The 24,343-nt window shown below is 47.6% G+C and overlaps 1 protein-coding gene across 1 annotated transcript in view; it reads left to right on the top strand.

The window, feature by feature from the left end:
• Nucleotides 1–24,343, top strand: part of LOC111867504 (zinc finger CCHC domain-containing protein 24) — a 42,226-nt gene that overhangs the window by 5,204 nt on the left and 12,679 nt on the right. The window contains exons 2-3 of the mRNA XM_023857447.2: nt 12,580–12,730; nt 14,509–14,636. Coding sequence (XP_023713215.1) covers nt 12,580–12,730; nt 14,509–14,636 — 279 coding nt within the window. The remainder of the gene's footprint in view (nt 1–12,579; nt 12,731–14,508; nt 14,637–24,343) is intronic.

Below are 24,343 nucleotides of genomic sequence, written 5' to 3'. Positions count from 1 at the left end.
TTATGTGGCGCCTTGCCTCCTACCCCCGTACGCCTATAAGTCGTGGCGGTTGCCGTACAGACATAGGATTTCAGGACCTGCGCTGTTCTGCCTTTATCTCCGCAACATTACAAGGGTGAACTGATGACAATCCTCGGTTCCATGAAACAGGAAGATAAGGCAGCTGGAACTGCGCATGTAGCCATGCTGCCCGGGTCGCCGTCGCGATTATTTGCCCAGGAATGCCAACATTGCAGCAGTTAACGAGTGTCCGGTGTCGCTGTGTTGGCCTCACGGTTCAGGGGTGTCCAGCGTCGGGTCTTCCCATATGTGGTCACAGTTGGATAACACTGAAGTGTCGGCCTGTACCAGAGTGGTTCATCCTGCATGTGACGCCTTGTAGTCCGATAGAGGTGCGCGCAGTGCTTGCGCCTTGTTGGTCGCTTGTCTTGATCTTTGAGACATCGGTGAACCTCTGCCGTACTGCATTACATCGCAGAAGACGGCAACTGTTCGTAGTCACAGCTGCAACAATCCCAAATCCAACAGTTCTGATGCCCGTATATAGTTGGTTTTATGCGCAGTGGTAACGTCATCTTGTAGTGACACTCATCTCGCGACTTGGTATGCGTAGGATCCATTGCAAAAAAAAATGACCATATAATTGGCCGTCCAGGAGGAGATTTGAGAGATAGTAGAAGTGACCGTAGGAGAACTGCGAGCATGAAGATCCCAAATGGAACTAGAGGTCTTTCATTGGACACGGGCAACGCGTGTTAACCTGCAGACATGGTCCAGCAGCGTCCCTGCTTCATATTTACAAGATTCTGCCTTCAGGGCTTGGCCCTGCGGCGAAATCTTCCTGACCAAGGGGTTCATACCTCCCCAGACCAGTGCCGGAATAGGTTCATGTCGCTACAGTTTCTTTCCTTTCAGACTTCAACCGTGGGGCCGTATAAGCGCCGACAGTGTCGTTAAAGAAACGAGTAACGCCATGCAACCAATTTCTTCTTCAGAAGCCAACAGCCGCACGGCTACTGGAAACATTCCCAGCGTTTTGTGTAACCTAAAGTTTCATTATTGTGTTCACTAGAGCGCGCCATTGGCCCTCTGTCCTGAGCCAGTTGAATCCAGTCCCATATAAACGACTGAATGTACCGGTCTTCTTCCCCATACGTGGTACGAGAGTCAGTAAATAGGACACAAATGGAAGTAAAACATAACTTCTTTATTACGACCGTCACAACACAACTATATCAAGGTCATTGCCAGGTTTTGGCTCTGCTACATGTTTCGGCTATTAATAGCCGTCATCAGGCAAATACATGGCTAACATACATACACCACTGAACTGCACTATTAATAAAATTGGATACAGTAATATTAATTATATTAAAATACTTGACCTAAAAATACAATAAATTAGAATATATAAAACAAAAGGTATAATATAAAACAAGAATAAAATTCTTCAATTGATGCTTTCCATCATCGAGTCAGTCGTTTGTTTTTGTGAGTTTGTTTCGTTCCCATGGACAAATTGGAGTATTTTACATTTTGTTTATAAAAACTGTTATTGGAGGCTCGTGATGTAGATGTAGTAATATTAATTAATTAATCGGTGCCTCATCGTACAAAGTATTGTCCGTTCTGTAGGGAATGCAAACAAGGAAGTAAAACAGCTGTAATTGACGTAATAGGTTTTCTCTGTATATCATTAGGTAGTAGCACAGTCCAGTGTCATGGCAGTCTAGGTAGCAGACGCGCATGCGCATGTTGAGAGGTTGGTTTCAATAGCCAAAATGGCGACCGTGATTGAGGCGTATCATACCGAAGAGCAGCATTGTATTGTGCGTTTTTTTTTTCTTTTTTTGTCGGCATAAGGACTCAATGCAAAGGGTATTCATGATGAAATGTTTCGTCTTTACTGTGGGAAATGGTCTGTCTCGTAATGCGGTTCAAAACTGCGTCGAGAAATTCTCCCAAGTACGTTCGAAATTCTGATGATGATGAAACGGAGGTGAGGAAGTGGCTGAGAACAGTCACAAGACATCTCTGCTGCGGGTTTCGACACAGTGGTAAAGAGACGAGAGAGTTATATCAATGTTCATGGAGGATATACCCAGAAATAGAAGTTTATCCATGTTCGAACATCATGTTTTACGTTTTATATTCATTTGTGACCTATTTACTTACTGTCCCTGATTCATGCCCTGCCCTTCTCATACTCCATGACTTGGTCATTCTCATATTTTGCGAGGAGTGCACGTTGTGTACCCCCCCCCCTTCATCCGTCTTAGGTCCATATATTCCCCTCAGCACCCTGTTCTCGAACCCGCGAAGTCCGTGTTCTGCGCCTTTCCGATCAACGTCCTCATGTTTGCTACATGCCCAGCCCACCGCAACCCATTTGTCACTTTCTCCTCTACGTAGTATATATGAGGCGATGTTGTGATCTCGAGGTTTTGACGGAGTTACACATCTGAATACTAAGTCAGCGCCTCGCTAGTGGCCGAACGGTTGAACGAATTTCATTTATATTCGATGTTCAAGGGTTTCTCCGTTCTGGGTTAGTACACGGTGAATGTGAACAGCAGGACCCGTCAGGTGAGGCCCAAAACACGAAGTGACAGTTTTCTACAAAACGGCCCCTGCTGTTCTGATTAAATTTCAGCAGTTTAAGGAAATAATGTTCCATAATAAAACTTCACAGTCGATAGCTTCAGGAAGTTAACGATACTTGAACTAGAGGCCCAAAATGCGAAATGTCGATTTTCTCGAAACCTGTTTTACCGGTCTGACTGTTGCTCGATACCGAGCAAACCTTTCCAAGGATGCCAGTCAAGGTGCAATATCTTTGCACCGACGTTGCAGATCGCTAATGCAAGGAGAGCAGAGCTCATCGTCGCTCATTCAGGCAGGCGTCACCCAGTGGATAGTCCGCCCCACCCACCGAGTTCCGCTCTGTAAAGGTCATCTATCTGTTGATTGCAGAGGAGGGATTGTATGTCTTCCAGATGTCCGCCCGGGAGGGGGTCGTAAAGCAGTAAACAGTTCGGAAATGAAACGGGCAAATTGCATCTGGGTAAGAAGGTTCGTAGGGGATTGTTGCGTTTACCCACTCCATACACCCCAGCCCCTTTTTGGGCGCAAATGGTCACTGGCCGGCCGAGAAATTCTCGGGTTTTTATGAACCTTGAAGGTTTATTACCCTGTAAGCAAGAGCCAGCCACAGGTCCCTAACATAAACGAAACGAATCCAGTCCAAATCTTCGGTCATGCTGTGTAAGATCAGCGTATCCTTCCATTGATGTCAGGGTCTTCCTTATGGTTTTTTGAACGAAATTGTTTCGTATTTCTACTGCGCATGCTCCGCGTATCTACTTGTTTCGGGTGCCAGGAAGGCAGTATAAAATTACTTGAATATTCTGAGGCCGGGTAAACGTATGAATTAAAATTTGCAAAATAAAAATAGTTGATGAATTTGCTCCATTATTTCATTAAAATTCGAAACAGTTAATGATCTGTCAGTACGTCTAGAAGTCAGAATAGGCGACTGATATTAGACCTAAAATTAACGTCGCTGTGTTTGTGTTGTACGAGAAAACTTTACTTTATGACATCCTGTGAGGTACGCTGTGTTGTGGGGCGGCATGGCTGGAAATCAGAATTATTGGATAACTTCTGATTAGTGTTTCCTCACATGAGACTATATAAGAAACTGATGTTAGGTCATAGACCAGCGGCCTCCGTAGTCTAGGGGTAACGTTCCCACCTCGTGACTCAAGGTACGCGGGTTCAAACCCGGCGGAGGTTGTGAAATTTTAAAGGCGGAAAATTTCAGGGATCAAGTCTTCCGGGAGGGACTTTAAGCCGTGGGTCCCGTGTCGTAGCTTTACGGCACGTAAAAGAACCTCATGTCTCCAAAGGAGGCTACTGAGCAAAATTACGGACGTTTCACGCCCAACAGTAGTCTCTAACACCTCGGGTAGATGGGGGAAGCATTATAGAGGCCGATCTCACTGGCTGGGCGGGACTGATGGTAAGCACCAGTACCGGTAGGATATAGAGACTGGTAGAGTATCATAGAGGGAAACACAATGGACCAAGACAGGCCTAAGTAGGTCATAGACCGAGCCGGTATAGCGACTGGCTACGGGCTGGACGACCGAGGGGTCGGAGTTCAAGTCCTGGTAGGGTCCAAACTGGCTTTGGGGCCCACCCAGCCTTCTATCCAGTGGGTACAAGGGCCTCTTTCCCCGGTGTTAAGCGGCCGGGGCGTGTAGCTGACCACTCCAACTAGTGCCGAGGTAAAAAGAAAGTTGATCTATACATTCACTCCCCATACGCCTTCTAGTTAAGCACAGGGACAGCTTAACCGTTTTATTAGGTCATAGACGGACAGACATGATCTCCACATCAGGCAGTATTTTTCTTTTCTTTTTTTTTCCCCCCTTCTTACGAACGCTTTATGTGAGGTTACAATTCGATTCCTACGGCATAGAATTCGGTTAGTGGGGGATGGAGTCCAACTGGGTCCACTCGGAACGGCGGCCACTGATTGGTCTATTTTAGCCTGCCCCGGGTGATTATGATGATGGAGAATCTGGTGGAATAAAGATTGGCAGGGGAAACCGAAGTACTCGGAGAAAACCCGCCCCAGCGCCACTTTGTCCACCACAAATCCCACTTGATCAGACCCCGGGCCGCCGCGTTGGAAAGCCAGCGACTAACCGCTTGAGCTATGGCGCGGCCTTGTACCAGTGTTACCGATGCAAAGATTGTCAGCAGTTTATTTAGACTAATTCCGATAGTACCTGAAAGTGGGCCTCGGCCGCTTCCCAGCACTTGTTTTCAGTGGAATCGTTCACAGTAATGTTACTCGATGTAGGGTCTCAGGGGCTGCGAGAAATAAGCGAATAATGAGTCTCATATCTGGCCCTTAATTTGGTAACAATGTAGGAGCTCCCGGAGCGCTAATCTGCGTTTCCAAAGTGTGGCCCGCAGTGTCAGAGGGGACCTCCCCAGCGCGCATGACCTCCTGCGCGAGACAATCTATTTCTGCCCTCACAGCAGGCACGCGGAACCGGAAGAGACGATGCGTTATGAAATCAGGGGCGGTTTAGTCAGTAGGGTGTTAGGTTGTGTGGAGGCCGACTGGGGTGTGACTCCCGGGATATTTATCTTCGCCAACACTGTGTGGTCTGTTACCTGCCTGATGGTTACAGGGGGTGAAGCTGGCCACTCACGTGCATCTGTCGGCGGCATTTACAGTGCGTGGAATGTTATCTCTACTTCTTTTTACAGTGCGTGGAATGTTATCTCTACTTCTTTATAAGCGTTCAGGTTATGGTGCTAGTTACAAGTAAATATCAGAATGTCCCCGTGTCCAGGCCCCACTGGATTGAGATGGATGTCATCCTTAGAAAAAGAAAAGGTAGAGGTGAAGCTATTTGTGGAGGCCCACAGGGTTATTAGACGTCGAGGCTCCCACATTTTCTAGACAATAGGCTCACAGATGGCGGTGAGGTCAGCCTTACGCGCCGGCCGCGCTTTACCCCCAGGAACATACCTAATACTTATTCATGTTAGAGGCTGAGTCAACCCCAGGGCCATAGTGGGGCTGGAAGCATTAGGTCAACTGAAAAATCCAACGACGTCATCGGGAATGGAACGCGCAACCTTGCGGCATGTTAACATAGTTCTACAGCCAACTACGCTATGGCGTGCTTCCAAAGTCAGGCTTAGGCCCGCGTTGCTTCTCCCGGGAAAATGGCCGTCAGCTTCCGGCGGATAGAAGCCTGCATATTGTGTGGACACGGGGAGGGTTCGAGGTTATAACGGAGGCGGTGATTTTGGAGATTCCCCCCCCCCTACGTCATGGGGTGGGGTGAGACTGAGGTCACTTGGTACGTCGGCCACTAATGGGCCCACTGCACCGCAGCCGGGCGATAGATGAGTGTGGAGCGAGAATTGGCAGGGGAAACCCGGAATCCGACATCACTTGACTAGGATCGAACAAGACCACCACCATGGGAAACCGGCGACCAACCCTCCTGAACTGTGGCACGACCGACTGAGGGATGCTGTTTTCAGCAGTTTGACGCCGTGGAGTCTGATGGCGAGGAACCAAGGATGCGGAGAAACTAGAATTTATGGGATGGAGACACAGGCCCCTCCAAAACTTGGGTTCCTTGCAATCGCACCCCACGGTGTCAGATTCCGGAAGACGATATTGCATTCAGAACAATTCTTAGAGCAGATAGCCACAAGCGGTAACGTTTATTTGTATTCTGAAGGTGTCCGGTTTGAGTCTCGACAGACCCACCTACATCATCATTGAGGCATTCCTCTGGTTTCCCTCAGTCCCTCCATACAAATACTGGGATAATATTGTGGCATGTAGACTCGTTGCTAGGCAACGACCACGAAATAAGCAGTTTTGCAAATAACCGCTGGGGTTCAGTTGTTGTGAGCTGTTGCTGTGAGAAGTTGGTAGCTAATGCCGGGGACAGTTCGGGAACCCAGAGGAAGGGAAACATCCGCCGTTGAAAGCCGCTACCAAGCAACGGCTAGTGAAGATTTTAACAGACTAAGAAGACCTAGTATGTCCTTATAGTAATTTGTGAAGTGTGTAGAACAGTGACAGCATAGTCCGTACTTGTAGTTATTAGTTGTTTAAGAGTTCAGTAAATCCGGTTACCGATATACACCCCCTTCTGTAGTCACTGTCACGTGACGGTACTTGCCGGCAGTCCTGACATGTAATGACGCGACAGTACTTCCAGTGAGGGCAAGACCGTGGCCTCCGTCTCGATTTGCAGTTGTCATTTGAAGCTGTGTAGTAAAGCAGGGCGTGGTTGTGCTTGTGTAAGCTATGCACCATGGAGGTGGGGTGGATACATAGCTCCGCCATTGTATAGAGGTTGTCATGTTCATGCCCCGGCCCCTTTGCTGTCAGTACGCACGTGGTGGGTCCAAAGGCGGTATAGAATCTGTGGGGAAGTGAGATCTCTTGCCCCATGCCTCTAACCCGTACCCTAAGAGTTCTGACCTGTGGAATATATTGCCGTGCAGTTCATTGGAACCTGAAGAATAAGCCAGATGAGAAACCAGCATGAAATGAGTACCAACGGAACCGAACTCAGCCATTTCGCTTAGTGGGGGATTGAGTCCAGCTGGGTCCACTCGGCACGGCGGCCACTGATTGGCCTGTTGTACCTGCCCTGGGTGATTATGATGATGGAGAATTTGGTGGAATGAAGATTGGCAAGGGAAACCGAATTACTCGGAGAAAACCTGCCCCAGCGCCACTTTATCAATCACAAATCCCACTTGACCACCCAACCCGTAGTCAGTTACGTTACTGACAGCAATTTCAGAACTGGTCCGGAAGTGTAGACTTGCGCTTCCAACCATCACCATTTTTGGTGAATGGAATAGGATCTTGGGGGAGTGACACGCATGTCACGATTTCTGTTTTGCAGGGCCACAGCCCAATTTTGGAGCAGAGGAGGAAACTAGGACACGTTGGTTGGTTAGTGTTTCCTAACACTTTGTAGTGCTGCTCGGCTGTCAGCGTGTGACGTCTAGCCAGAAGTGTGTTGACACCGCCTGTGGGACGTGGGGCTTTGGTTCGTTGCGTTGGTTGTTTAAAGGACGCTTTATCAGTTCACAGCGTCGGACGTTTACGGACTTCGAACCGGGCGTTAACAGACCCGGGCAGCATCTTGTAGTTGGCTTGAACGAACGAAGGAAAATCACGAGAGCCTGTCTTAAGAATTAACCAGTCACCAACACATTCGATCTTGAAAGTTCGGAGTTAGACTGCCTACGGGCTGTACGACTGATATTCGATTCCCGGTAGTGGCATAGGGGCTCAGTTGTCTTCCTATGCTGCGGGTACATGAGCAACGCGGTCCGAACCTTAAGCACCCCCCCCCCATCGAAGACCGAGGGTAATGCATGAAGCTCTGCTTCCATATGCCTCTTGTACGTTACGCGGTAAACAGTGGTGCAGTCGTATTGTCCGGGGGGATCGATCCACGACCCAGAAGATGAAGACAGTGCTTCTTCGGAAACGTCGGAATTCTTCAGTGGAGGATGAAGATAACTTCATGACATAACTGTACATTCCACCCTTCACCCTTTCCACATCTCTGAGTGGGACAAATGAGCCGCACTTTGGCTCATGTATTGTCACACACATTAGGTTTCATTCTCTTGTGGGCCCAGGGTGCACAGCACCTCATCTGTTTCCTCGAAATCGCACGTCTGTGCTGTGTGCGGTGAAGGAAGAGGGTTGAGTTCTCGTGTGCCCTTTGTGACGTGGAGAGTTTACTCTTTTGGAATGTCATGCCGTGTAGAAGCTCACCGACGTTTCGGAAGAATTTACTGTCTCCATCTTAAGGGTCGAAAAATCAAGCATGCAAACATCAACAGTGAAGAGGGAGGCAGTGCGTTCATCCTCATCGTGGATGAACTTGCAGCCGACTACACGGCGGCACGGTACATTCTAGAATATAGTGCTCTTCACCCTCGGCCTGTGTTCCTCACTGACTAGAGTANCTACATAGCTTCCAGGTTTCTCGTCAGTCACAAGATGCGAGTAATATGTTTAGTTATTTGTGTCATTTTCGTATCTTCTTCATACCAAAAAATTACTGAAATAATACTGTCACGATTTTAGTGTCACTGTAGTCGGTGTTTGGATTGATAATTGGATTTTTTGGACTGTTTAACATACAGCGCGTGACTGCACTTTACATTTCACTATTACACAACATTAGCGTCCACAGTCACGTCTTCACTGTCGTTGCTTGGTAGCGGCTTTCAGCGGAGGGCGTGTTGCCAACCTGTCCGCGGCCTCAGCTGCCAGCTTCCAACTGTAACAGCTCACGACAACTGAACCTCAGCAGATCTCTAGTCACAGTCATTTCACGACTGGCGGTTTACCGCCAATTAGTTCGTCTTGACGCCAAGCTCTTTGAGACTTAACGACCAGCGATTTCTTTTTCAACTGTAACCTTGCGGTCATAGTCCTTACGTAACATCCTCTCAATTGAGAGGATTGGTCTGTCGTTTTACAATCGTTTCTGGCCCTCGCCCGCGATGTCATTCTCGGGTCCGAATCCCACGGGACACATTACCATATTTTACTGTCTCAAATTCGACTCCCCCCAACCTGGAGGGCCGGATTCTCGTATTTATATCCCACAGGAACAGGGTGACCTACTTATACCACAGACACTGGGTTTCCTTTTCGTCGCCGCCTACTACTCAGGGCTACGGTGGTGGTATTCGAACCCGCCTCCACACAGGCACCAGTTCTCAAACTCACTATGCATATAACGTCTGGGCATGGACCGTGTAGATAACACCGGTCTTCTGTTGCAGTGCAACTGTTGCATTGGAAACATGCCCGTTTGTGGAGCCGTTACTTAGCAACGGCTGTTGTATAGTTGCTTATTTCTCCGTTGTTGCCTACCAGCGGGTCTGCATTTCACAATCTTTAGAAATTCAGTTTGTACCTCACAGGAAACACGTACGTCTCTCCTACAAAGCCCAACCGGTTAATGCTGTTAGGGGAAACAGTCCCTGTTTGTTGCGAGAATCATGCATCAGACATCTTCCGTGTTGGGTTGATCGTGGTTCATTTAACGACACGGCCAGTACGTAGAGCATGTAGCGTCGAATGGTGGTGCGATTACTGAGTAATGAACAGGTAAATATTTGATAGGAAGCGACCATGTCCTAATTGAGGTACGAAAAGTGTTAATGTTGGGATTCGAAGCGAGAACTTCCAAAATAGAAGTGTAGTGTGTTCATATTGCACGAGCCTGTTCGGTCTGTCCCTTAAAATTTTAATGAATCTGTGTTAACTGAACGGCGTCAGATGTTGATCCGTGGCTATTTTCAGAGTATTATCCCTGTTCGGTATGGGTGTGAAACTTGGTCTCTAACATTAAGGGAGGAACACAGACTGAGGGTGTTTGAGAACAAGGTGCTGAGGAGAATATTTGGACCGAAGAGAAATGAAGTGACGTGAATTTGGAGAAAACTGCATTATGAAGAGCTTCATAACTTCTACATTTCGCCAAGTATAATTAATGACCAAGGAGAATGAGATGGGTAGGGCATATAGCACGCATGTGGAGAAGAGGAATGCTTATAGGATATTTCTGGGAAAGCCAGAAGAAGCTACTAGAAAGATCCAAGACGTAGATGGGTGGATAATATTAAATTGGATCCTTGATAGGATGAGGGTGGACTGGATTGGTCTGGCTCAGGATAGGGACCAGTGGAGGGCTCTTGTGAACACGGTAATGAACCATAATGTTCTATAAAATGTTGGGAGGTTGAGGAGCTGCATAAATGACGGCTTCTCAAGAAGCGCACAGCTCCATGAAGTTAGTTATCCCGAAAATTGTCTGGGAGCAAGCAGACAGTTGCGTTGTGGCCACCAGTAACGAAGGTGCCATATGTCCTGACTTAACAGGAGTTTTTTTTCCCCCGTGTGTTGCGCATGTCTTGCGCTGCCGTGCCAGTAAAACCTGCACAAGGTAGGTCAGGCGATAGCGCTTCTGACTTTCATTATGAAAGTGCCTGTTTCGAATTTCGGTCAACATTTCATGGTTTCTCTCAGACCAGTCAAGTCCACGACCACTTCTTCCATATCCTCTGCAGTTGTGTTAGTGTCGTCCAGGCATTGGAAGTGATGTAGCAGCGCAGTTAGAGGAACTGAACCTGTTTAGACCGTGCCACAGCTCAAGCGTTTAGTCGCTGGCTTCCCACCGCGGCGGCCCGGGTTCGATCCCAGGTCTGGTCAAGTGGGATTTGTGGTGGACAAAGTGGCGCTGGGGTGGGTTTTCTCCTAGTACTTCGATTTCCCTTGCCAATCTTCATTCCACCAAATTCTCTATCATCATAATCACAGTACAGTAGGCCAATCAGTGACCGCCGTGCCGAGTGGACCCAAATGGACTCCACGCCCTACTAACTCCGTGATTTCAGTCCGCAAGCGAACTATACCGACCGAGCGACCGCCGCTTGTCGGCGAAGTTTTAGTGCCAACTTTTGCGGATAGAGGGTGTTGCGTGGTCAGTGCAACGAATCCCCAGGGCCGTTAATTTCGGTTTTCTAGACCGGAGCCGCTATTCCTTGAAATAGCTCCTCAGTTATCACGAGGCTGAGTGGACCCCGTTCCAGACCCACTGCTTCTCCGAAAAAATCTGGTAGCGCCGGGAATCGAACCCGGACCTCTGGATCTGTAGCCAGGAACCCTGACCACTAGACCACATAGGCGGTCCCACCCCCCACTATGCGAAAAGAAAAAGTCCCCAGAACCTGTACAATGTATTATGTACTGTGTCCTGTTTGGTTTTGCACGCAAACGGAAGAGGAATGTACGGCGAGGGAGAGTTTTCGTTCCCATGGCAGTGAATGTGACGCCCTGCAGTGTGGTAGATTGTTAGAGTGTTTAGACCAGCGAAAGGGGAAGTAACAGGAGAATGGAGAAAATTTCATAATGAGGAACTTTGTAGTTTTGGTAGGCCACTGTCATCTTGTTCCTAATCAGCCATATTTCCCCAGACCTGATCACTTTCTCGCAGAGTCACTGTCAGATCTGCCACGATCTGCGCAACACACACCTCTGATGGGGGGGAGGGGGTTAGGAGCCCCCACACATGCCCTAGAGTTGGTCAGTCTCGAGAGCCTCCGAGAATCATCGTGTAAAAGTACGGGTATTACGCGCGCAGTTCAACTCTGTGTTTCCTTGTTATTGGCAACGCCATCATCTACAGTTGAAACGGCTTCGTCGAAAGATATAGCGATAATATTCGCTTGAGTCATTTGCTAAACTTCCTACAAACTGGGAACATGTACAACCGTTTTGGGCTTCGTGTTTCACTTAAACTCGCTCATTCACTTTCTGATTCGAGAACCTGTAGACAAGTCATGATATTTGTCAGATGTTGTTACAGTGATAAAGGATGATGAGATGGATAGGGCATGTAGCACGCACGGGGAAGATGTACTTAGAAGATCTGGAGGAACGAGACCTCTAGGAATGATATGATATTGAAATGGCAAAAAAAGAAAGGTAAAGTGATCCCTGTAACAGGCTATGAAGGGCCATAGGGTTCTGAGACGTCGAGGCTCGCACATTTTCTAGACAGTCGGCTCACAGATGGCGGGGAGGTCAGCCTTACGCGCCTGCGGCCCTTTACCCCCCCCCCCCCCAGGAAGATTCCTGGTACTCATTTCTGTTAGAGGCTGAATAGGCCCATAGTGCGGCTGGAAGGAATAGGTCAGTTGAAAAAATCCACCTTATAGGGACTCGAACTCGCGACCTTCCGGCTTCTAGCACAGTTCCTCAACCAACTACGCTACCGCTGCACCGATAGTGAAGTGGATCTTACGGATATACGGTGTGAGGGTATGGAGTGGGTTCTTTTGGCCCGCGATGAGACATTAATCAACCTTCGCGTTCTTTGAAATGCAGTAACTGAACAGCCTAGCTGCTGCGTGCACTTCCGTAGTTATATCGACATTTTGAGCGTGTAACAGAACATGACGATTTCTGTCTGTTGTTTCCAGTCGAAGATTCTACCAGCGGTATGGAGCCCGTTTCCAACAGCGCAGGCCTACAACTACAACTACTACAGCAATGGGAGTCTCTCCGGCGGGCTGACAGGCCTCGCCAACGCCCTCAATGTGGGTCTTAACAACAGCCTCAGTGAGAGTATAGGTAAGTTCGAACATCCTGTGGTTCTCCGTGCATTGTGGCATGAGAGAACCAACATTAAAACTCTGACAAATGGAAGAAGGAGAGGTAAATGTAATTTCATGGGGGTGGGGTGAGACTTAAGTCCACTTGGTACGTTGGCCACTATTTGACCTATTGTACGAGCCCAGGATGATAGATGATGATGAGTGGAGCAGTAGGTGGAATGAAAATTGACAGGGGAAACTGAAGTACTCTGAGAAAACCTGCCCTAGTGTCACTTTGTCTAGCACAAATCCCACATTATCTGACCTGGGCTCGAACCCAGGCCGGCGATTATCCGCGTGAGCTATGGCGCGGCTAGATAGAGACGTAAGAAAGAAAAGCAGAAAGCATGGATGAACTGAGAGACTTCAATTAGTGGGAGGACAGAGCGTCGGTTTGTCGGAAGGCCCCTAGCTTTCGCCTCTCTTCTCATGGCAATATGAAAGTGAAGAGCTTAGGATGCTTGAGAAAAGGGACCGCAGGATTTTGATTCTATAAATGAAGAACTTAACATATTTTCATCAGCCCCATCATTCGGAAATATTCATTAAATTTAACTTCATCTTCACGTAACTGCTTTATCAGATGATGAAATTCACCAAAGTTTGTTCTCCTTAAGTTCACGCCATGCACCCACTTCCTGTTCCGTTTACACAAGGAAAGTAACAGCTAAAGCTCTTCGTCGGAATGATCCCCCCCCCCGGCACACTATCGGCCAACATCTCATTCAAGACTGAGCAGTTTCGTACCAAACATAGCTTTCTGTGTGGCCACGCGGTGTAGCGAACATAGCGTACACAGCGTACGTAGTGTACGTAGCGAACATAGCGTAGCGCTCTGTGTGGCCGCATCTTAACGTTTCCCAGTACGTATTTTTGACCATCTCTCTGTGTGTCAGAAAGGTATGCATTACGAGAGGTGTACGATATGTATGTATGCCTGTACGTACAGTGTCCCGCAAAACGTGTACCTAACTTCAGATTAAATATTGGGTTATTTGGAGTGAAAAATATTCGATCAACACGTGTCGAGGAACTGTTGCCAGAAATCGAGAATTCTGTAAAATAACGATACATATATTTTAACGGGCGATCCGAGTAACTTCAGAACTGGAAAAGTAGGCGTGTCTTCGTGTAGGTCGAAGAAGGTCGAAGAATCCGACAGTTCGGCTGCTTAGTTTGTTGCTTGCGCTTCGACGCCGAAGGTGGAAGCGCCACTCAGTCGCTGTGTGCTTGACTTGCAATACAACGCACGCAGTCAGAAGGGAAGGACACAACACAGAACACAATATACACAAGAATATAGGAAGAGTACTCCCATAGGAGAGGATTGACGTAACTCGCGAATTTGAAGTCCGACGTATAGATGATAAATCTTGAAAAGTTTTAATATATAACCTTTATTATTATACATGACATTTATACATTTTAATCATTTTATAAAGGAGACATGATGGCATACAGTGCAGTGGTTTGACGTAAATAAAACCACACCTGAAGACGGCACATTAGTACCGAAACATGTAGTGAAGAGAAAGGTGAAATTGTGTGCACTGTAAGACGGTTGGTACAAATACACCTCATGAACGTGAATCAGTGCAACAGGACGCTAAAATATAACATGATGAACATAACATTTAACCTACCAAAGAACAGCAGCGGCGGCTGCGGCACTATCAGCGTGAGCAGAATCTGAGGGCCATTACCACACTCAACTAAGTACTGTATCAGGTTTGAGGATGCGGCTCTTGTTTGCAGGCGATCTCGCGGAACACTTCGCCGACCTGACCCTCAGCATGGACAGGAAGCCAACGAAGAGACCACCCCCCACGTACCTGTGTCACCTGTGCTTCAAGAAGGGTCACTACATCAAGGACTGTCCTCAGGTAAAAACTGCTTACAGCGGAATATTTATTTACCACGTGAACAGTGTCCTGGTTCGGAGAAGTTTCCATAGAACGCAGGCATTTAGTAGCTATAAGTAGAGGGTCCCAACACGTGCCCCATGTAGCTATGGTGAACAGTGTCCTGGTTCGGAGAAGTTTCCATAGAACGCCATTTAGTAGCTATAAGTAGAGGGTCCCAACACGTGCCCCATGTAGCTATGGTGAACAGTGTCCTGGTTCGGAGAAGTTTCCATAGAACGCAGGCATTTTGTAGCTATAAGTAGAGGGTCCCAACACGTGCCGCGTGTAGCTATGATTCGTATCACAAAGGAATAAATTCTGAAAGCATATGATCTTTAGGGAAGGACGGATAAAACTAACCAGTTCCGTCAATAAAACCTTGGCCAAGCTACGCCGAGCATGGCCCGTTTCTATATGGGTGAGCATTTGATATTGTCACGCAATCAGATGTATATTTTCTCGGGATCTGAGATAGTCCGGTAGAATTTCGGGGCACGCGGTAGCGTAGTTGGTTGAGGTACTACGCTACAAACTGGAAGGTCGTGGGTTCGATTCCCGATGGGTCATCTGCTTTTTTCAGTTGACCTAAGCATTCCAGCCGCAGTCTGGCCCCCGGGGTCGACTCTGCCCCCAAACAGAAATGAGTACCAGGAATCTTCGTGTCGGGGTAAAGGGCGACCGGTGCGTAAGGCTGACAGCCGGTCACGCCATAGCTCAAGCGGTTAGTCGCTGGCTTCCCACCGCGGCGGCCCGGGTTCGATCCCGGGTCTGGTCAAGTGGGATTTGTAGTGGAGAAAGTGGCGCTGGGGCAGGTTTTCTCCGAGTACTTTGGTTTCTCCTGCCAATCTTCATTCCACCAATTGCTCCACAATCACCCTCACCTATCATCTGTCTGGGGCTGGTACAATAGGCCAGAAGTGGCCACAGTACAAGGGACTTAGTCCCACCCAAAGGCTGACAGCCACACAGCCATCTGTGAGCTGATTGTCTAGAACAGGCATGTCCAACGCGTCGATCGCAGGACGATTTTTGGTCAATCTCATTGGCCTATAAGGAAATATACGTGAAATCATGTAAATTAACTTGTAATATAATATGATCATATTCAAATTTTGAAGGGGAAATACGTGTTAAAGTAGTCTGTACTTTCAATGTATGTTGCTTTTACAACATACATCAAGTGTCGTGTTATTTTTAGCAATAATTTTGCTTAAAGCGAGGTACGACGATAGGAGGGAGCGGTAGATCACTGGCAGTTTTGACACCAAAATGTCGATCGCAACCCGTTTGACATTGGACATGCGGGAGCCTCGACGTCTCAACTCTGTGGCTCCCCATGGCCTGTTACAGGGATAGCTTTACTTTTTTTTTGCCCTAAGAATTTCACCGACGATTCCCCCAAACTTCGGTGAACTTCTGCCGGACTATAAGGCGTCGCATCCCGGAAGATATAACGCTTACAATACGAATTTTGATTAGTGAGACTTGCGGAAGCTGTACCCACCCGTTTCATAACCTATGTGTCAGGGTTTTTACGATCAGCATACTGGAGATCTTGAACAAATCAGAACTTTTATTGCGTAAGGTTGGCCTACGTACCCCTCCAAGACAGACGGTCAGTGAAACTGAGGGACCAATTCCAATGCAGTGACTCCGGCTGGCCTGCCCCTACCCCGGACACGCTCGTGTTACTGTTCTGGGAATATTCCGCCCTCATTTTGGGTTTCAAGCTTTTACTTTAGGGAGTGTAGCGGTTCGAAGATACGAGTATTCGGTGGTCGTGTCTTAGCCCGTAAACGAGCAGCCCCGTGTGGGGTACCGAGCGGTAACGCTTAAACTCGTTCACGGGTAGTGTTAGGGCGGGTAATCACTACAACGCTGCAACGGTTGCTGCAACCACGTATGATGTGTACGTTCACCGAACCCAAACTCGAACACTAGTTGCGCCGCAGAGTTCGTAGTGAAGACATGAATTATGAAATGTCTCTGCCCACGTCAACGAACACTGCGCGCCGCTTTGTATTAGCCAGAATACAGACAGCCAGATGGGTTACAGGGCGCCTCACTGCGAATTGTTGCAGCAACGAAGCTCAAGGCGTACTCATTAGAAAAATGTGGTTGCAGCAACCGTTGCGTTGCACGTTGCAGCGTTATAGCGAGTACCCGCCCTTAGGTTCGAATATAGGCCGCAACACTGAGTGTCTTTCCTCGGTCCCTTCGAGCACCTCAAAATATGGCATGATCGCTTCCTGTCAAATCCTTTCCAATTCATTAATCATACTGCCATTTTATGACGTATAATCCGAGCTGCCCTACTCCACCGTTAAATAAACCATGAATAAATATTGTTTATTTGTACCTCTCTCTTTCCTCTCATGTGTTTATCTGTGCCTCCCCCTCGGCACCGTTTCCGATATACATATATATATATATATCACAGGGAGAGCGTGTTGTGTCTACAACAGCCGGGCCTCTGTTCCTAGCGCCCCCTGACCCTGCTCGCTCAGTGATTCAGATGCCAGAACTGGGCACCCAGATGTAACTTCCATACGTAGTTACTGGTCGTAATATTTCTGTCTGTGCGTGTCAACGGTCTCGTCACTTTCCTTGTAACCGTCGATACTGGGCTGAATAGTCGAAGTGGAGGCCCTAAATTCTGTTACACATTTCCGTGTATTACTTTACAGATTTAACTTTGAAAAGTGTTGCGTAAGGGGGCGAGATGAGGATTGCAGGTATAACGCAACGCGTGCCCAAGCGCGACACTAGGCAAGATGGGTGGTCAGCTGAACCCTTTAGGTAGGAGACAGTGGACTACAGAACCGGTTTGGACTCTATTGAGACGAAATATATTTCTTGCCCCACCCGAGAATCGAACCTCGCACCAGCTGTCGTTTACCCTGTAGCCCGTCGTTACGCCAGCTGAGCTATTCCGACTCATTTGAAAAATGTTACGAAATATGATTTACTTGAAACAGTGATTCGAATTGATCCCAAAGACAGTCTGAACTAAATTATACAGAATTTGAGTCATCGCATCTCAGGCTGTTATTTGTGAAATACTGAGTCTGAAAGAAAGGCCCATGTAGAAGACTCGAGACAGCACAGAAGAAATTCGTAGGTCTCGCATCGGGATACAGTTTATTGGACCACAGAAGAAATTCGTAGGACTCGCATCGGGATACAGTTTATTGGACCACAGAAGAAATTCGTAGGTCTCGCATCGGGATACAGTTTATTGGACCACAGAAGAAATTCAAGGTTATGGATGCACTCGTAAAGAAGACAGAACTGGTTAGATCATGTTAGAAGGGCTAACCGCATTAGACATCTAAAATATTTTACAGTCGACCTGTGAAGTCATCTTCGAGCAGACCTCACGACAAGTGCCGACACTGTTTCCATGGGGATAAAGCGACAGGGGCGTGAAGCTGATCACACCTGTAACTGGTGCCGAGGTTAGGAATGTTCAAGCTGTGCCTCCACTCCTTCATGGTATAGTGCTTATTTAATTAAACTCGGAGGATAACTTTCCCTTTTACAAGAAGGGTACTTTTTCCAGGTCGAAACAGATCATTCATTGGCCCAGTTTGTGGACCAGAAGAAGAAGGTGAGCATAGATTCTGTGCTACGGATTTTACAGAAAAATGCGGTAACTGCGAATTTTCATTGCTATCTTCACAATACTCCTTACACAATCCTCAAACCAATCTGGACCTATGGAATACAACTTTGGGGTCAGCTTCCAACTCAAAACAGCAATTCTAGAACGATTTGAAGCTAAAGCCTTGCGCTTGATAGTGGACGCGCCTTGGTACGTACCGAACATAGTCATCCTAAGAGATCTCCACATAGCAACAGTGAGAGAAGAAATTCGCCGATGCAGCTCCCTATACAATACTCTACTCTAAGCACACCCAAACAACCCAGCCGCCCACCTTACGGAGCCACCAGACTTCAGGCGACTGCGAAGACATCCGCCAAATGATGTGCCCACCAGATTTCTACTGTAATAGCATCCTAGTAATTCTAGTTTAAAGATCTAGATAATAAGCAGTCCCCCAAAAGTCACACGAGGCCTCAAGCCTACTCACCAAAGAAGAGTGCAAATGAGCACTCCACATCAAGTCAAAGTTCACCACAAGAATTTGCTAACTGTACTAGTACAGATTGCAAATAAAATGGGACTATAAAAGAAATCTTTACAAAAGCCCACCACTGCATTCTACGACGTATACCGAGCCACCTGAAGCAAATCTCCATCTTCAAGCTGTAATTTTTACAGATCCGTTTAAATATCATCCTTACTCTCTATGCACAGTCCTGAGCAAAAGTTGTCCCAGTGCTTAACTAATTAAGTACTACTACGTGAAGACGTATGGGGGAGTGGATGTATTGACTCACGTTTTCTTGACCTCGGCACTAGCTGGAGGTGAGTGGTCAGCTTCACGCCTCAGCCGTTCTACCTCCGGGGAAGGATCCCTGCGGTATTCATTGGATATGAGGCTGGCTGAGCCCCAGAGTTAGCCTGGAGAGCATGGAGAAGTGAAAATTCTTGGCCTTACCGGGACTCGAACTCCGACTCATCGGTCGTTCAGCCCGTAGCCAGTTGCTATACCGACTGAGCTATCCCGGCACTTGGTTTCTTCAGTTGAGATGCACCGACCAAAATTTTGTATATATTTTGAATGGCCAGTGTGTGCTACATGCCACACATATTCCGTTCACGTGGTAGTGGAAACGGGAACATTTTTGTCAGAGTTCCAGCGGCGTCTGAAGATGACAATTGACCCCAGTTGCTAGGGCCCACTGTGGTAGCATTTCCCGTTCGCCCAGTCTTCGAGACTTATCCGCGTTACGCCACTGATGCAGCAGCCACGTCACTTTTCTGACGTTATAATTGAGAAGATGCAAACAGCTGACCCGCAGTTACATGCTTGAGGCGCTGACGTCACCAGTAGATTCATCTGAGGCTACGCGAACATTCGAGGTTCGAACTTAACAGAAGGACCACCAAATTACGAACTTCACTCTGTGAAGGCAGTAGCCGGCGTTCTTACCGGCTCGACGGCCCGCCCAGCGCCCTATCCATTGAGTCCTTGGGGGTCAAGCTGTACTGGAGGAAGATCTCCACTCACCCACATAGTCTTCCCGGCCTGGTACGTTTTTCACATACGGACATTGTGGATAAGGCGTGAACCTTGGCCTGGAATGAATGGAGTTTTCCCTCCGCGCCGCTCATCAACAGCGCCACGGTGCAGATTTCCGAAAGTGTTTTAGTGGCATTTGATAGCCTGAGACACTACTGTAAGCCGAGTGGGAGCTGATTGACATTTTGTAGCACAAACTGCCCAGAAGGTGCTACGAAATCATATGAGCGACTTTTGGTTTATCCCTTGACGTTATCAGTTGATATGAGCATAGAGCGTGGAATGGCAGGATGAAGCCTCAAGGAAGCATGCGGAAGGAAACTGTCCTCATATTTGCCTGGACTGAATGCGAAAAATAGGAATTCCACATTTTTTCTGTTTGTTAGGTGGCTGTGAAGAGTGATGGTGTCCGAACAGTGTATCGCACAGCGAGATCGTGTATTGAGTCCCGCCTCCAATTCCCCCCCCCCTTTTTTAAATTCGCTTACTGGGGGGTGGAGTCCAACTGGGTCCACTCGGCACGGCGGCCACTGATTGGCCTATTGTAGCCTGTCCTGGGTGATTATGATGATGGAGAATTTGGTGGAATGAAGATTAGCAGGGGAAACCGAAGTACTCGGAGAAAACCCGCCCCAGCGCCATTTTGTCCACCACAAATCCCACTTGACCAGACCCCGGGATGGAACCCGGGCCGCCGCGGTGAAAAGCCAGCGACTAACCGCTTGAACTATGGCGCGGCCCCTCGGTTTTACGTAAGTAGGAGAATTTCCTGACTGATCAGGCTACTGAGTTTTTGCAAGAAGGACACAGCTGCATGGGGCATTTAGTCCTCTGGCTGAGTTTCCTTTTGGTTTCCAAATATATTTCCTACTGCGGTTCAGGTGGATTTATCGTACACCTTGCAGGGAGGTGATAAGATAGGAGCAACGCGACATTTGCGCCAAGTCAACCGTCTTGAATGACATGGCCATCTGTTTGTACGTGTATTTGCTTACTTGCACACCCCTGATGCATATAATGGTGTGCATTGTGTGTTGCAGAGCCGTTATGAGCAGAATCCAGACACAAAGAACTGAACTGTTTCTCCGAAATGAGCGGGTCAGGGAGGTCATGCTCTCAATTAGCCCACCTCTCTTGCACCTTCTGCAGACCGCGACGGGAACGGTGTTCGTTGCTGCAGCGGTGGTGGTCGGATTCGCATACGCGTGCGCAGTCGGGAATTGTGTTACGGCTTATTTAACGATGCTGTCCATATTTCAGGCTTCATTGAGCCCTCATCGAATTCCGTGGTTTCGGAACCGTTCTAGTAGGGCGCAGAGTAATTCATACGCGTAATTTAATATCTTTGCCGATCACAGTGGCCGTACGGTCTAAGGTCGAGGGCACACCAAGGAAACTGGAAACCGCAACGCAACCACAATTCCCGAGAAATGTCGCCGATTTCAGGCAGGCACCTGGTTTGCAGATTAGCGGGCGCACACTGAGGAAACTTGTGTTTGAGTATGTAAGATTTGAGGCTTTCACGGCGGTGACTATGAAGAAAGCAGTCTTCTGGGATTTGGCACCGTGTATATGTGGTGTTAACCGACGTTCCTCCGAAACGTCGGTTAACACCACATACACACGGTGTCAAATCCCAGAAGACTGCTTTCTTTATGTTTGAGTAGTTGCTCACATCATCTTAAGTGGGTGTGTTCGCCCGACGTAATGCGTGATTATATTTTTTTAATATCTTGCACTTACATTGTGCAATGGAAGATTATAATACTGAACTTTTCGTAATATGGTGGCAGTTGAGATCGGTTGAGACGGCGTGAGAAGAGAGAACGACTACCATAAAGAAAATTTTGGGTTGTTAATTTGTTTTAATTAAGGCCAGTTTATTTTAATCAGAAAATGCCGCGTTCAGAGGCGATACGAAATTTTAACTTACAGTGCAACAATTTTAGCGAGAGAGAAGACACCTGATGAAGGCAGTACACGTATACAGCCGAACCATGTAATGTGGAACAAGGGTGACACTATAAGTTGTATTTAAGACGGAAATATATGTGAAATAAATGATATATTAATGCAACAGGATGCTTAAGTACAGTGTTAGGGGATAAAAATTGGGTGCATCCGTTCTTCTGGCACAGTTTACTCGTAAACTGAGGCGATTATACTGTTTCGAAAGAACCTTAACCTGGATTCAAACTTTTTCGACTCACGAGAAATTCTTTCCCAAGCCAAATCTATTTTGTCCTGCCTAGCATAATCTGGGTGGCGTGTGTCATATATACTAGGTTCTTGCACCATTAACTGCACAAAAACAAAATTAGCAACTTCGTCAACTTTTAGCGCCGTCTTAAATGAATCACTGACGCACGTTATAGAACAGCTGACATTACGAAACCACGTGGCAACGCAGTTATGAGAAGACTGGCATGCTCCGTTGCCTGGAAATTGAGTTTCTCAGTCTTCCCGCTAGTTGCGTTGCGGTTTCCACAATTTGCGCTGCTCCAGTCAGTAACATGTATTTTCTCGGAAATTGCGGTTGCTAGTTTCGTTGGTGTACCCTCGGACTAAGTCATGAAAGGATGGCCGCGCCATAACTCAAGCGGTTAGTCGCTGGCTTCCCACCGCGGCGGCCCGAGTTCGATCCTGGGGTCTTGTCAAGTGGGATTTGTGGTGGACAAAGTGGCGCTGGGGCGGTTTTTCTCCGAGTACTTCGGATTCCCCTGCCAATCTTCATTCCAACAAATCCTCCATCATCATAATCACCCGGGGCAGGCTACAATAGGCCAATCAGTGTCCGCCGTTCCGAGTGGACCCAGTTGGACTCCACCCCCCACTAAGCGAATTGAAAGAAATAAAAAAAAAAAGAGTCGTGAAACGTCTTCGCCGGCTCGAACACTGGGATCACGGGTTCGAATCCCGCTCAAGGCATGAATGTCTTATGTGCGTTTATTATTTGTGTTGTTAAGTGGGTCCCTGTCACCACGGCATGGCGCGTCCTCAGGTTGCGGATGGAGGGAAGCTGCGAATATGTTGAATAAGCAGTCGCGGACAGCCGACAAGGGGTGGCCATCCAGCTTGGGGGTTGGGCGTGGGGCTAACAACTCACCATAAAAAATAATCATGTTACGAAAATGAACACAAAGCCTCGGACCTGGGCGGACACATCAGCTGTTGGCCTGTGCTGATGATGTGAATCTACTGGGTGATAATGTAGATACCATAAAGAGAAACACACAAACTTTAATTGACGCAAGTAAAGAGGTTGGTCTAGAAGTAAACACAGAGAAAACCAAGTATATGTTGCTGTCTCGTCACCAAAATGCAGGGCAAAATCATGACGTAAAGATAGGTAACGGATGTTTTGAAAACGTGTCACAGTTCAGATATTTGGGAACAACGATAACAGATGGAAACCTGATTCAGGAGGAAATTAAGAGGACACTGAACTCGGGCAATGCTTCCTACCATTCACTCCAGAACCTTTTGTCTTCTCGTCTGATGTCCAAAAACATAAAAATTAGAATATACAAAACTATAATTTTGCCTGTGGTTCTGTATAGGTGTGAAACTTGGTCCCTGACATTAAGGGAGGAACATAGACTGAGGATGTTTGAGAACCGGGTGTTGAGGAGAATATTTGGACCGAAGAGAAATGAAGTGACAGGAGGTTGGAGGAAACTGCACAATGAGGAGCTTCATAACTTGTACTCTTCTCCAAGTATAATTAGAATGAACACGTTAAGGAGGATGAGGTAGCACAAATGGGGGAGACGAGGAATGCGTATAGGATATTGGTGGGAAAGCCAGAAGGAAAGAGACCACAGGGAAGACCAAAGCGTAGGTGGGTGGACAATATTAGAATGGATCTTAGAGAGATAGGATGGGATGGTATGGATTGGATTGATCTGGCTCAGGATAGGGACCGCTGGAGGGCTCTTCTGAACATGGTGATGAACCTTCGGGTTGTTGGGAAATTCTTGAGTAGCTGCAGAATTGGCGGCTCCTCCAGAAGGGCTCAGCTCCATGAGTGAGTGAGTGAGTTCTGTGTGTAGGTAGAGACAACGGGTTGATACCGCGCCCAAGGAGTGTTACCGACTGCGTGTAGAATCCGAAAAAGCGGCCAAGGCCCAGCAAAGGGCTGGAAAGCCGTTGGACACGTAGCCCGGATGGGCAAACAAGTGCATACAGGAAAACCGACTATTGTAGTTTCTAGAGTCATATCCAACATGGATGACGTAGGTTCTGTATCGTGTTCTCTGGCGGACTGCACAGTGAAGGCGCCAGAGAAGGGTTCATGAAAAGCAAGAAGTGTCTTATCTCGGTGCCGTATTCTGCAGCAGTGGCGACTGTTGTCAGCAAAGACTGGCTGCTGACGTAGAAACTGTTGATAGGGACTGTTCAAATTCCCATTAATAACCCGAGTTATTCATTCACTTACCGAGGCTTAAATGACATCGCATCCATTTAAGTTTGTTAGCCTCCGTTTCTACATATGGACCTCACATTGCTGCCCCCCCCTCCAGTTGTTCACTCCTA

This window comes from Cryptotermes secundus, unplaced genomic scaffold, assembly GCF_002891405.2.
Source record: "Cryptotermes secundus unplaced genomic scaffold, Csec_1.0 scaffold1089, whole genome shotgun sequence".
Classification (NCBI taxonomy): domain Eukaryota; kingdom Metazoa; phylum Arthropoda; class Insecta; order Blattodea; family Kalotermitidae; genus Cryptotermes; species Cryptotermes secundus.
Note: the sequence above shows the minus strand (reverse complement) of the source record. Positions and strands in the feature narration are given on the sequence as shown.